General features: G+C 40.4%; 1 protein-coding gene across 1 annotated transcript in view; it reads right to left on the minus strand.

Annotated features, from left to right (window-relative positions):
- The window catches only part of RAPGEF4 (Rap guanine nucleotide exchange factor 4), a 193,067-nt gene that overhangs the window by 7,756 nt on the left and 170,178 nt on the right, over positions 1-15,133 (minus strand). The window contains exons 24-30 of the mRNA XM_085322841.1: positions 14,396-14,493; positions 11,218-11,343; positions 10,566-10,744; positions 6,494-6,584; positions 4,283-4,333; positions 3,577-3,664; positions 3,167-3,231 (exon numbers count right to left, since the gene is read on the minus strand). Of these exons, the coding sequence (XP_085178967.1) occupies positions 3,167-3,231; positions 3,577-3,664; positions 4,283-4,333; positions 6,494-6,584; positions 10,566-10,744; positions 11,218-11,343; positions 14,396-14,493 (698 nt within the window). The remainder of the gene's footprint in view (positions 1-3,166; positions 3,232-3,576; positions 3,665-4,282; positions 4,334-6,493; positions 6,585-10,565; positions 10,745-11,217; positions 11,344-14,395; positions 14,494-15,133) is intronic.

Here is a 15,133-nt window from a genome sequence, read left to right on the forward strand (position 1 = left end):
GTGAGTTGCTGCGTTAGGACTAAAGCCTTGTCACACAGATGCTCCCGCCGTGAAGGAACCGCACATGCCCCGGCCACGAGGGCGGCTCCAGGCACAGCTCCGTCAGGCACCACTCGCGGACCTGGAGGAAACCCGGCTGAGGAAACCTTGCTGCTTCTGGCATGCAGGGCTCGCCTGGCTCAGAYGCTGTCTGACAGCTCCTGCATGTTTCACGATGCACCACTTAAACGAAGTAACAACGGAAACATCAGAAGACATTAAAGACCCAAAGGAAGCTGTTTCAGCTGAAGGGATGTGACTAGACCAGACTTCTACTTTTGGCTGCCAGCTACAGGAATAAAGTTGTCAGCTGCACATCAGCTGTTGGGATCAGAGCTCTGCGGTGCGAATGCAGACACAATGCCAGGGGCTGTGCTCAGTTTCATCACTGCACTTGCATGAGAGACAGAGGGGCCCATCTCCTCTGGTGGAAGATGGCACCATCGGGGGAACTTCAGCAAGCATCCAAGTTAGGATGGATTTTTCAGAGAATGAAGATATTTTATATTAGTAATAGACTGGCCACCGGCAAGCAATATTTAGAGGTATCTACATATGCTTGTAACAGGGATTTGTGCTGTAGAACAAATAGACAGAAAAAACAAAGGGCAGGATATTATTTGAGGRAAAAAATCTGGTTTCTACTGTCCTCCTGCAAATAGCAGAATAACATCGCACAGTTACCCTGAATTTATACTCATGCAAAAGAAAGCAGAATTTATCTGAGAGTTATCTGGCTGAGTGGTCTTGTCTTCACTAGCCAATATCTGGCAATTACATGTGGACATGACAGTTATATGCTTACTGCAAGTAGGCATTAGTGATCGAGGTTTAGTAGTTTAGCAGTAGAGTTTTTTTTTTTTCCCCCCCCCCGCTTGACTTGATGATAGATGCAAGAAAGCCAGAAACTGCCAGGCCCACATTAGGATTTAAATGAGCGATGTGGGTGTGGGTGGAATCTGAAGATACATTGYTTGGGAGAGCTATGGGTTGAAAAAAGCAAAAAATGCCATAGAAGCATGCAGGATAACCAGTAAAGAATATTAAGGACATAAAAGCCTGGAGAAAAAGCAAAGAGAGCTTTTAGGTAGAGCACTAAGTGAGGTTTAGAATACTGACAAAGGAGAACGTTTCTTGTTCTTTTATTCCTCTTGTGTGCAGGGACATGGTTGTGGGATGGAAAATTATTTGAAAAATAAATAGCATCAAAAAATACATTAATTGATCTTCACTTTTCCCTCCTAAATGAAAAAAAAATGCTCCAAACCCAGATTACTGATCAAAAAGGGTAATACTATTTTCATATAGTATAAAATTTTATTTAAAACCATTGGTGCTATTAGTAAAACCATGCTCTGGTGATTACATACTTTTGAAACTAGGGGAATGTGCAGAAAAGRGTGGAAAGGACAGTTCTGCAGCAGCCTTAGATATAGATCAGTTTAAGCTGCCATAGAATTCACTCTGGGCTTGGGAGCACCAAACTGTGGTACACAGTGGTGCAGAACCATTTCTACAGGATAAGCCGAGGATGAACATCTAATTTTGTCTATTCAAGTGCTTACAGTCAAGTTCCTGCCTCCTGTAATGGCTTTTACACAAAACCAGGAATACCTGAGACATACAGCTTTGAGGCCWGCAGATGCACTGGTACTTCTGGCTCTGGATGGCTATGTAGGCCAGGTGTGCTGGAGAACATAAAGCTGATGAGGGTGAATGTGACTTAGACAGCTATGGCAATTCAGCTGCTATCCTTCCTGGTCTCGAGGTACTCTAGCCAAATCTGAGGTCCCTTTGTATACCCTAAAATATTTACTATCTACACTAAAATACATACATTTATCTAATTAGAACAGGCAATCCACGAAAAAGTCCTTTGTTTCCCAGGCTCAAGGCTTGCCCCTAAGGAGGAGATGGCAATACAGTCTGCGTATGCAATTACAGAATGTCATTACTGCAGAGTGAGGTCAGGCCATTACTCAGTTACTCAGTCATTGGCACTACCATTTGCACGAAAGAAAATTCTCAGCTTAGTAGAGAGGTATTTTCACCCATAGGACAGAGGCTGTCCTGGATCCACAGACTAAATCAAGCTAAAATCTAARGAAAGAAATAACTCAGAGTGATCATCAATCACTTTTCTGTGAGGCTGTATTACTAAAGARCTGAAAGTCCTCCTCTCTTCCCATCTGCGTTGCCAGCACTCAGAAGGTAAGACAAGCTCCTCCACAGTGCAGTGGCAAGAACCATGGAGTGGCTCTGACTSCTGTAGTAATATGAACAAGCTGGTATGGGCCCCAGAGTGAATATACTCTTGCATGGCTGAATGCAGTTTTTCTGCAGACACAGCAAGTCCAGTTTGTTTTTTCAGTGCAATTGCTTATAGCTGGGCTTGGCTACCCCTAGTTCTCAGAGGTGGGTGTCATTAAACCATGTTAAAGACGTGGCCTTAGCAACAAATAAAACAGCTTCTTCCTGCTAAGAAACTTGAGTTTTAGTTGAGATTTCTTCAAGGGGAAGTTGCCTGCCTGTAGTTTTTGACAACCGTGTTTGAAACAATCAGAGCTTAGGTGCTGGATTTAAAATAAAAAAAATCTGAACATAATCTAACCTTCTATCACTGATCTTCCTTTACAACAGGAAAGCAAGCAAGTCACAGAAATCTCCTTTTACTTGTCAAAGGAAAGAAGAAAATAAAATGTTGCATATGTTCTGTATTGATGCTCCTTTCACTCTCTGAAGAGCAATGCACAACTATCCCAGCCTGAGACAATTCAGTCCTGTTTGAAAGAACAGCAGTTAAAATCACAGCTTGGTCTCAAACTGGCTGTTAAAAGTTGTCTCTAAAAGCTCTGCTTCCTGCCACTGCAGCTGCCTCTCTTAGGAAATGTTTTGGCTGTGCACGGCTCTGTGGGCAGTTTCTTCTTCACCACTATGAGGTTTTCCAGAAACCCAAAGATCCAGGGCTCTGAGCACACAGCAGATGATTTCCGCCAGGTTTTGGTCCTGCCTTCAACCTCTTTAGCCTTGGAAATCACTGTTGGGAACTTCACTGCTGAAGAGATGAGGACGGAGTCCTTTTTAATTTTCCATCCCACAACCATCATTTCAAATAAGACATACATACCATTTTTTCAAAATTTACTAGATTGTCAGTGAGTGTCTTGTTTCCCTCATGAGTAAACGTCATATCTGTAGAGAAAAAAAAAAGACATGTAAAAGCCCGTAACTAGCTAAATCATGATCATATGAAAAAGCAGAATATTTTATCTATCCCTTAAAACAATCAAAACAGCTGAAAGAGTAAACCACTTAGTTTTTAATTTGCAGCATTTCTGAGTCCAGTAAAATTGAAGTCTGATATTCAAATGTATTAAAGCATTTTTTTCTCGCCTCTGTGTCATGCTTTTTATAATGGAAAAGATCATACCTCACACTGAGATTGATTTTTGCTTTTTTGGATGCTTTTTACTTGTACTCCTCAAATGTTTGACAAATAGCTTTCAAGTTTATAATTCTGGTAGCGTGCAAGCTTACCTTTTATAAGTAGTGGCATGAAAGGAATTATTGGAGGATCCAGTTTAGCTACAGTTAGTCTGTAGGCCCTGTGGTTTCTTGATGGATCCTTAAGAAAAAAGAGAGCTCAGTTAATTATTAATATTAAGACACTGTATGCATTCATTTAGATGTCATGATATTTATTAAAAATATTTATTTTTTCCTGTGGCTTTAAAAAGTGCATCTATAAACTAAGCACGCCTTTCTCATTTTCCCATGCAGCTTACAYGATGAGAATGCAGCTACTACACATGAACATTTTTCATGCCAATAGCAAGGTGAGCTACGATTACACAACAAATTGTTCAAAAAAATGAACCACACTCCCTCCTTTGCACCTGCAGGTCCACTTTTGCATATGCTATAACACTAAAATGCATGGCCTGGAAAAACCCAAGTTGGAAAACATAATTTCCCATATGTACTACGGGAAAGCATGTGATAAAGCTTTTCTGAGTTTCCCAGATTAACTTTGAGTGGTACATAAGTTCTCTCAGAGTAGGTTCCTAAGAGTATAATTTATTAGTCATACATACTTGTTTTAGCAGCTCTAAAATGGGATCATAAACTTCTTAAAGTCAAACAAGGACATATAAAATGTTCTGAATCATGGAATTCAAATCAGATACTCAGAAACTGAATTAGTTCAAATTGCGCACAGAATAAGGGATCTATTGCTATTCACCATTAAGCTTTCAAACTCTGCATAGATCTTCTTGAACTTGCTTGGAAGTTTCTGTTAACAAAAACAAAAAATAGCAAACTTTAATTAGATCCAATGTGTTTGGTAATTTTACTGTAAATGCTAATTTCTTCTACAATGTTATAAGTCAGGAAAGTGCTCTTTTTTGGCAGATATTTCTAACAATGTGCTAATCTAAAATACAACATGTCTCCTAGCAACCGGATTATAAATAGAGATGGGACTAGCCRTGAAACCTGGATCCTGATTTAAACCCTAACTTGAATTTACTCCTTTGGGATGTTTAGATTCAGGCTTTTGTTTGGAGCGCTGCTGGCAATCCCTGAATTCAGGATGCGAGTGAAAGTTCAAGTCAATGATTTCTGGACATCGCTGATTACAACCAATCTGAAAATGTAATTTACACGCAGCTTGCCTAGAGGTAGCTCAGCATAGTTACTCACACCTATGATGAATTGCCTTTGCAACAGTCAAATCTATGCCTGGGCACTTCCCGGAGATGCTTTCATGCAAATGTATCATCAACTATTGCTCAAAATTCTTGACATGCCCCATAGCCAAGGGCCTCTGCTGCTTTCTGAGGTATAAATTAATCAATAGTTTTTCAGTCCACAATAGCTACAAGAATAAATCATTGTTATCTGATTGTGCAGTGAATAGGATGAGATGGGCATTATTAAATATTTTTTCCCCTACTCATGTTATATTGGACACCTTAAACAACTTTACTCTAAAGCCTATAAGCTATGTTATAACTTAGTTTCAGAGATCTGAGTAACTTTTAATGCAAATTCAGAACATGTTAGCTTTCTAGTTTTAATAGGAAATTCCTGCATATTTGCTGATTAAATCAGATTACTACTGSCAGTGAGTAACATTAAAAATTATTRAAGAGACTTTACAGCACAGAAATGATTTTTTGCAGTACTTTCTACATTTGGAGTGTGTACCCTAGCAAGATATTTACACTGTGCCACAGCAAGGGCCTAATTTTTAATGATGTGTGTGAACAACTGTGTGCCTAGTTTGCATATGCATGCAGATTAGGTATTTGTGAAATAAGTGCTATAATTGGACATTTGCACCTGCAAATATCTAGTTTGTGCATGCAGCTAATGTAAATGCATGATAATATTAGCAAAAATGACATCCTCATATGCTTATTTCTAAGTATATTCCCAATGTATATCTGGTAAAAAAATCGAGGTGCAGAGATCCTCCTGATAAACTGACTGCCATACCAAACCAGAGTGCAATAACATTTCTCTGAACTCAAGTTCATACCCCTTACTAAGAAATAATCTGTCCCCCTTCCAGCTCAGACCCTGTCAATGTCAGGTTGCTCTATGTAGTTTATACATTAAATTCCCTCTCCTCTCTTCATACTTAGCTCTCCCAACTATTCCTCTCAGTAGCCACAAACGAAGGGTTATTATTTTGAGAAACTGACCTCCAAATCTTTGCCTCCAGTGCYAGTTATATAAATTACTTGGAACATGTGCCCTTTTAAGATTAGGCTGGTGTCTTTTCAGATGTGTTAGCCTGAATACCCGTTTCAGAGCACCTTCTAGAAAAGTACTCAGGTTTTGATCTCAGTTGTATCAGTGATCTCAGTCATGCTGACCAGTTATTTTGAGTTTCTACTGACAAAAGTACATGGCACATTCAAATCTGCTCTGTCAGTATGTTCTTAGTGATTGTGTGTGTTTGCTATCTCACCCTGCTGGACATTGTACCCTTTCAGTATACTCACAAACAAAACAGCAAAGCCACAGAAAAGAGTGGAAGCTCTGCGAATGAAGACCAAGCTGACAGCAATCAGGGGGATGCATGTCAGATAGAAAATCAGAGCTGGTTTGGACAAACGCATATATTACTAGGGTAACAGAGTCCATATGGAGATCAAAAAGTAGTATGTATAAATACAGGACAGATTTTTGAGAAGTTTATATTGATTTATCTCAACAAATAAAAAGAAAAATCAAACAGAGCATGGGCTGAWGTAAGAGCTAACTGGCTAACTCACTTACTGTCACCCTTAGCTCAAAGTTTAAGGGTTGTAACTGCTCTTCTCAGAAGCTGAATTATTAGATCTATTTCTATCAATAATAAAGGCCCAAGTCATGYTTTTGCTTAGTAAAAGCAAAGACTCTAGGTCAAACTTCTTACTGTTGGGTTTTAGCTACAACTTACCTCCCATGTTAATGAGAGACGGCTCACAGCAACATTACTCAGTCCCATAATAATAGCGAAAAAGGAATTCAGGTTTTTGTATTCCTTACAGCTGAAACACAAAGGTCCAGGTTTTAAGTTGAATGTTATCAGTCAGAGCAGAAGTACAYGTGACAACCGCAAGACAGCAGAGAGCCTAGTTGTCTGGTAGCTTCGGCTGGATACTCGCAGGTCTCGCCACCAGGCCTGGGACCCGCCACTTCTCCAGCACAGCAGTACATGAGCAGCCCTGGAAGCCCTCCCTCCTGAAACGACTCCTGTACCAATCAGGAAAGACTGGAAAATGTAACTGAATATTATGGAAGAGCCAGTACACTGTATGCAGGCRTAGACACAGGTGAGATCTGAGAGGAACAACCCACACAACTGCACAGCTGTGACGGCATCACATGGCTCATTGACTCCATGGGAAGGGAAGATAGAATAAAGCCTTTATCCCATAAATCTGTGGTCTCTGCAAATAATCTGCTATTTTTCACATCTAATTTGCCAAAATCTGTTTTCGGAACCTTCAAACTCTGCTTCTGTTGTTKTTTACCAAAAAAACTTTCACAAGAGTCAAACTATGATTCTCAGGTATATTTTTTTATTCAACACTGAAGCTCCTAGCTTCTCTGAGGTATCCTCAGCTTCAGACAAAACTAGTAATCATCCCATACACTACTGTCTGACTCCCTAATTGCCACATCTCCTTATCGTTATTCTGTTCTTTCTGTTCCTCCTTTTTACCAGACTTCATGTATTGAGTGGGTGAGTCCCTTAGATCAGGGCCTCGCTTGTGTGAACACTCTCCTTGGGAAAAAAATGATCTCCCCACCCGAGGGTCTGTCTGCCGGAGGCTGCTGCCCCTCAGATCCTCTGGTGGAGCTGCTCATACAAGTTCTCCCTCAGCAGATCAGGGACAGTGAGCAATGCTAGTGAAGACAAGCTAAAATGCTAAAGCTACCCCAACTTACACTGACTAGAGCAGATCAGGGAGKGCCTTGTTAGTGGATCTGAGGGAAGATAGGGATGAAAAGCAACCAGGACAGGCTGTCAGTCAGAACCTCTTCCCCAGGCACAACTAGCTCCAGAAAGGGATATCTGCCTGCAGTTTGTGGCATTGTAAAAATAAGTAGTACCACAGAGGAGCAGTGCACAAATACAGTAGGCAGCTACAAAGATACCTGCAATATGTAATTTGAAACTATCTTTCATTTTATAAGGGAGAAGTTTTGCCAAATACTCTTTTAAGTCAATGCAATTTGACTAAGTCCCTGTTAAAATCAGGCTAGATGCACAGCCTTCTTGCCAGGTTCAACATTACACATCTTACTGTTCCCAAGTGAATAAATAGGGGGACACTAACTATAAACAGTGCTGCTGGTCCCACCGGTCACRAGCACGCCTTCTGCCTGTAAAACATCGGGAAGGGGGGGTCTCCAAAGCACCAAAGTGAGTCAGGAGGAGACATCCCTCCGTCTCCCCAAACTGACTACTGGAAAAATCTTCTTAATATGAACTTGTAAACGCACACATACACATATACTCGTGTCTCCTACAAAAACACACTACACAATTAAAAATAATTACACAGGCATATTCATCACAGGCATATCTGTAAAGAGTTAGTATGTACAAACTCTGTTTGTTTAAGAGTATGTGCAAGCACATCCTTGAAGACCTTTCCAATACAATTAAAATGGGCAGAGCTTGTTCCTGGAGATCTAGTTAGCTCCTCCTCTTTGTTGCAAAGTTTTATCCTGCCATGGCTGGAGGACAGGAATGAACCTAGTCACCTCTACATCCTTCCGCAGCAGCCGCAGAGGCCAGTGCAGCCCTTGAACTGACAGCGCACGTGCACAGCACGGGGAGCAGCACACGGCTTGGGGCTCGCTCGCACYGCAGGGCACGCGCAGCGGCAGCACACAAGGGTGCACCTCCCACGACGGCGTCTCAACCCCTAATCGCACAACTGAAATGGGGTCTCATGAACAGAGATCGGAAAATTGGTACCTACAAGGCATCAGGTTACCGCCAGTCACGCCTAAGATTAATAGTGCTGCACGGAGCTGCTCTGCCCAAACCCTCTTCTAATGAGTCTCGTACTTCTAGGCAGGGTAAAGTTCTCATTAGGTCTCGAGGAGCTTCACGAGAAAAGCTTACTCAAAAATACCACTTCGAGGCCTGGGCCCACATCTTTTGGTCCCATTCCTTGGCTTTTTTCCCCTCTAACYGGAGCGCGCTTTGTGTTTGTTTCACGGCACACCACTGCACTGTTACCATGGCAGTGCTCCGCACCGASGGCACGAGCCTGGCAACACCTCGCAGCGCCGTTCAGCGGCAGGGACTAAACCCGCCTGCTCAGTTTGTACTTCGAAAATCTGGTGCTTCAGATTTCTCCACATTTAGGAGACAAAGAGCACTCAGCAGAGCAGACCACTTTTAGCTATTTATTTTTAGCATTGTAGTGATACCAGAAACATGGAAGTAAACAGGAGGTTGTCAAGCTGTTGGAAATAGCGTAAGATTAAACCCATGACACTGAGGAACCCACTGGCAGGGGCAGTATATTAAGCAGATATTTACCTGTTATTTTGAAGATACTTGATTTCAAGCGCTTGTAGAAATTCCTATCGTATCTTAATTTACCACATTTAAGCGTTCGCCCGTACCATGCCTGGGAGCTGAGAGGACTTGTGCGTGTGTGGGTGCCACTGCCCTCTCCTGGGCAAAGCCCGCCAGGCCAGGCAGGCCCCTCGCTGCCCAGCGGCGTGCTATCATGCAATACAACGTATATACATTTTTAGAATCCAAAGAGACAAATTCTGTTGCCTGTCCTGAATATGAACCTGATCCTGCACACCTACTGCTGGATTTTGAATATCTTCAACTCCGGAGGGTCCAAAGCAGTTCGTGGAAGAACCTCGGTGCTGGCAGCAGCAGGCCCTTCGCAGAGGAAGGGGGGCCACTGATGCACAACGTCTGTGCGAACACTGACTTCAGCTAAGGGGAATTACGAACAAGGAGCAAGGAGACATCACAGCTGTAATGGTAATCTCTTCCTTTACAGAGCTACATTTAGCAATGCAAAAAATGTTAACATTTGTGTTTTAATTGCAAGTTATAACTGCTTTATGCTGTAAGACTGCCTAAAGGCCAGCAGTGACCATGGCCAAAGCCCTAGATAAACGGTTAAAAAGGCAGTTCCTCACTGTACACCTAAGCGAACTGTTTGTCCAGACAAGGAGGGGCAGGTGATGAATGTAATAAATACATGAAGAACTGGAAAGGAAGGAAAAAAGGTAGCTATGCAGGGTAAGGGCAAGCCTCTGCTCCCTCTGAGGTCAGTCACATCTTCCCTTGACTGCAACGGTAAGGAATCGTGGCCCAAGTCCTTAGCCTGAAGGCTCCCAAGAGCTTTAGGTTTAATATGAATAAAAGAAGAGAAGAGAGCAGGCAGGTTTAATCGCCTGCTATCCAACTTCAGGCCCAGCAGTTACCAACAAACAAACAACAGGACATCCATATTGTTCCATTTTAAACAAAAGTATTAGAAAATATCACAAGCGGACCAAAGGAAACATAAGCCTCATCTTCTGTGGGYTTCATCTCTGCTGCTCTCCCACTCCATTTTCCCACTGTCTGCAGCTAATGTGAGAAAGGTTGCCTTGAATAGCACCAGAAACACTTCTGTTCTAGGGAAAGATAAGGCTCAGTTTTGTTAATATTTATTAACTTGCATATTAGTATTTGCTAATGAATGTAATGGTACATGAAGGATTCTCCTAATGAACTGAAAGATATTTATTCACAAATTTTATGTGAAAATATGGCGATAAGAGCTCAGAGATCAAGGATCAATGGAGGAGTAGGACAGGAAAGAAGAATTAACAGGGATCTATTCTGCAATCTAAGGAAACGGAGAAAATTACCTACCAGAGAATATTTTAACCTCTAATGTATGTAGCTGTCTGCAAATAAAGGAGGGCAGGTATCAACAAATTTGCAATTGTGCACATTATTTCCAGATCATAGATGAATATATACTTACTGGGCTGCTATCTTAATGTACTTCTTTAACAGCTGAACACGCTTGCTGAGTTGAGAGCAAAGACAAATCTCAGTGACCACCCAGAACTGAATTTCATTAAATCTTCTCAAAAACAAGTCCAGATTTGCTGTGGTCTTTTTAAAATTATGTCTTCCAAAAGTGTGGTAGACCAGTTCCAGCTAGGAAAAAGAAAACAGTTTTAGATTTCTTTAGAAATCTCCTTTTTGGAGAGCAAAAAAGTGACTAAGAAGAATGAACAGGTAAGTATCTACTGCCTAAGCATGCCTGAAACTTGCTCTGCAGTTTGTGAGTGGTGTTGTGCAGACAACAAGGATTCAGGTTACAAGACCAACAGACAACTGGTGAGGCATGATAAAAGCATAACTGTAGACTACGGATTAATAGCTTAATACCTTGAATAAGACATACTAAAGTAATTCAATAAGCAGCATGTGTTCAGGAGAGGTTTAATTTCATTTTTGCACTTTGCCTGTAGAAGTAAGAATGCCTCACACTTTCAAAAACTTCGTGCCTTTATTGTAGTATTTTTGAAAATCAAGCTCAGAGGAAATTTGCAAAAAAATGTGCATACCTAAAATATACAATTAAACATTTTCTAACAGATTCTGATATGCAGAACAGATCCTCATACCTCATGTACACAGTTGAAAAGCTCCCAGTCATAAATTGTCATYTGATATGCTAAATCTTTTGAGCTCATCAGTTCAAATGTTCCTACTGTACCAGTAGATGGTCCCTCTTGTTCTGGTAATGGTGCCTACAAGTGGAAAAATAGTGCAAAATATTTTAGAAATGCTAAATTACATGCTAGGAACATTTCTTTTATAATGTTTCTAATTCTTACAGCATGACCACTTCTCTRAGCCTCTTTATAACAGTAAAACTGAAATTTGTTTTTAATTGCAGGCTAGCTTTAGGAAATGAGAAGCCCTGCACAAAATCAATATCCACTATGCACAGGGTGGTTAGGGAAATTCTGAAAGCTGCTCAGAAGCACTGTGAGGAAAATATAACAGAGTGTTCTTTGCTATTTTTAGCATTGTTCTAAAATTTGAAGCCAAAAATAAATACTTCGATACGGTTAGTGCTCCCTAAGCATATCTATTTTTTAGGAGCATAGGTCAGTCCATAAAACCTTTGTTATCAATTCCCTCTTCTACATACACAAAAACATAGGCCACAAAGCACAAGCCAAATATTTTTGCAAGTAACTGATTCTAATGATGAGAATTATTACATTCACCATACTTTAGAAATCTGCAGCTTTGCAAGATCTTCTGATCATTTCTAAAGTATGCCTCATACTTTCTCAGTACACGGATACACTATCAGCCATTTTTGATTACAAAATTCCCAGTATGCTAACGGAAATTATATGCATAGTCTTATGAGGAAAGAATCCTTTAAATAATTCAAGCATCATAACATTTTTGAAAGATATTTCCATACCACCCCCCAAAAAAGATGTTTTTCACAGTTTTGCATACCAGTAAATCTTAGATTGAAATGAGATTTAAAATGTGGCTTGAGATTAAACTGCACTTGGAGTAGTCTGTAGTATATATGTGCATCAAAGTGTTTGAGCCAGCCCTGCTAAAATACTAACAAACAACCTTCTTGCAAAATCAAATGCATGCTGAAATACCCTTTGGGAAAGAAAGCATCATTAAAGCTTCCTGTGAATCCACTTTTTAATTCTTTTGTTTCCAGGAGAGGGCAGTAGAGTTCACTTACAAGTTTCTTGCTCAGTTTCTCATTCAGTATTTGCTAGATAATTACAGAATAGGTAATTGTCAACATGGTCCTTTCTGAGTGCAAACCGAATAGAGTCTGCAAGATTAACAGACTATATTTGCATACTGCAGCATCAAAAATGAGCTTACTGAATGAATCCCCTTTCAGGGAGGCGCAATTTATTACCCATATAAAAAGCACTCGCTGGATTAATATATCAAGTCACTTTTTTCAATAATATATAGTATRTAGTAGCTTTATTTCTGTTTTAATTCCCACTTTGCGGTCTAGGAAAAACTTGTATTGCAAATATCAGTATAACACAAACTAATTAAAAAATAATCTGCAGTAAAGCACARGAATCTTACAAGCTCCAATATTTGAAATACATATTTAAACTAAGCATTTATCTAAAAAAACCCATGACTGCCATCAACCTTAAAATGCCCTGCAGATTCCTCTGTATTGCAATTTGCATGAGCAAAGTTTCTTTATTTTAAAACACAGTACAACAGCCATTTGTGTGTAGAAAATCCTAATTTTGTGGAAATTTGAGGAAAGAGACTTTTCCACAAACTGAAAGAGTGTTTTCTCCCCTATTTGGAGACAAACACAACATAACTGTTACCATAACAAACACATATTTTCCAAGGCTAGGAAAGAAGCACTTAGATGTAAACTCATTGCATATTTGCAAATTCATCTGACCCAGAACAATTTTCACACGAGGATTGCCAAGTGTGCTGTGAATACATGCACACACACAGGCAGCAGCTAGAAATTGGAATGTGAATGGATTAAATGAGGAGGGGGGCAGGATTATAAGATTTTTCAAGTTGTTTATACCTGCTTGAAAAAAACTGCAACTGATGAGGGGGTGCATTCTGCCACGCAGTGCTGAAAACCCCTTCCAGGTGCTGAGTGCTCATCCCTAACTCCTACTGAGGTCAGTTCAGTTGCTGAAAATTAGCACATCACAGCCCTGTATCTTAGAGCTCCCTGTAGCATTTGGAATACTCAATTCAAAGTAAATAGGCAGCACAGTGGAAAAGGCACCCAAAGTCATGGCAGTTTGCTGCCCAGGCCATGTCTGCACAGACAGCAGAGCCAGGTAACAGCGCCCAAGGTAGCTGCACTGAYGCAACACCCCTGCTTTAAAGTAGCCTGCCCCATAACAGTATCTACTTGGTTCATTAATTAACCTTAAGAGAGCACAAGAATTTAATAAACTGAATAACAGATATCTCTGCATGGAACTACAGYATGCTGTATTTGCATTCCCTGGCTACTAAAATGAAAGCAGCAGCAAAGCACAGATTTTACCATATCTATAAAAGAAATCAGGCATACATACTAAGTGGCTTGTTAAAGCATACAGGAGGCTGAACCAAGGTTAGGAGTAATAGAGTTCATGCTGACATGACTTGGCAATGACATTTGTTTTTAATGAAATAAAAGGAACAAAAAGTACAGTCAAATCAAACTCTATAAAAGCAGACCCCATGGAGATTGTTAGAATTACTGTATAAACTACAAGTACTTATGAACAATTTTTCTTAAGAAAAATCAGACTTTCTGTCTGGAATATTTTCTGTGATTCTAGTTAGAATCATCTGAGATTTTGACACAGCATTTTGTGGGGGCTCAGAAAGAAAAGATTTTAAGGAATTTACTGCTGGAATCAAGTCTCCAGAACACTTTAATTGGTAACATCTGTCTCCTACAATATATCCCTGTGGCCATGGGAGGTTGTTCTGTAATCAGAACCTCACTGCATGGCCTGGTGGTAATATTTAGCTCTTCCTGCATGCACAGTGCCACAAAGAATAYTGCATGGACTTCTGCTACAGTTTAGGAAATTATGACATTATCCTGTTTTTAATTTCAGGGCTTGTCCCGTAACACTGTTACAGGCCCTTTGTTGTTAATGTTTCCAGTAGTTTTTACTAAAATATTGATAAGGCAAAAAASGATAAGAAACATTTGAGCTATTAGTGTTCAAATTAACTGAAAAGTTAAGTTACAAAGAGTCTCTCTGGCTTGCAGGAATTTCTGAGAACTGTATACATACATACCAGTGAATCAAACTGATCACGTGGGCAGGCAAAGAGCCGTCCATTAACACTGAGAGTTGTAAACACTGAAACATCGTGAGGTTTAAGCACGACCTTTTCTGTAAACATGAAACAAAAGATTATTTGTTAAATGTATGTATTAAATGCAGGATTTACTGCAGGATTGACCTAACAACAGAACAGATCAGCATTCTGGCTATAACTTTAGCACAGTAAAACAATGTTCAAGACACAAGCACATGACAACAAGGTCTTCTTTACCGAAGAAATGGGACAACAGGCTCAGACCAAGCCAGTCTCCTACAGAATGGCATACAGAACTGGAATCCCAGCCCCAAACCATACAGGCAAGCAAAGAAGCCTGTGCTGCCCTCTCTAGAAACATTCAACCCCTGCAACAGTCAGGGACCCTTTCATTCTTCACTGAGCTTAGAGATCTTTTCTTACTAGGAAATTGTCTTGGAAGACTCTAAACTCCCTAAGGGGATGCTGAAATGTGACTGCATTCAAATATCATTACAGAAGTCCTAAAAAAAAAAAAAAAAAAAAAAAAAGGAGCACATCACAGGTAAAGAAAAGATTATGAAGCAAGTTATGAAACAGCCTCTTCCAGAATGTGCTGGCTGGCAACAAAAAACCGCTGCAACTGCAAAAAGTAGAGCTGCCTGGTGTCAGTCTTCAGGAAGCGAGCTGTTTTTCGCAAGCATCACTGTTTGCAGAAATGCCTTCCAACACAGC

The sequence above is a fragment of the Rhea americana genome, unplaced genomic scaffold (assembly GCF_003343005.1).
Source record: "Rhea americana isolate MKP2758 unplaced genomic scaffold, rheAme1 scaffold_12, whole genome shotgun sequence".
Classification (NCBI taxonomy): domain Eukaryota; kingdom Metazoa; phylum Chordata; class Aves; order Rheiformes; family Rheidae; genus Rhea; species Rhea americana.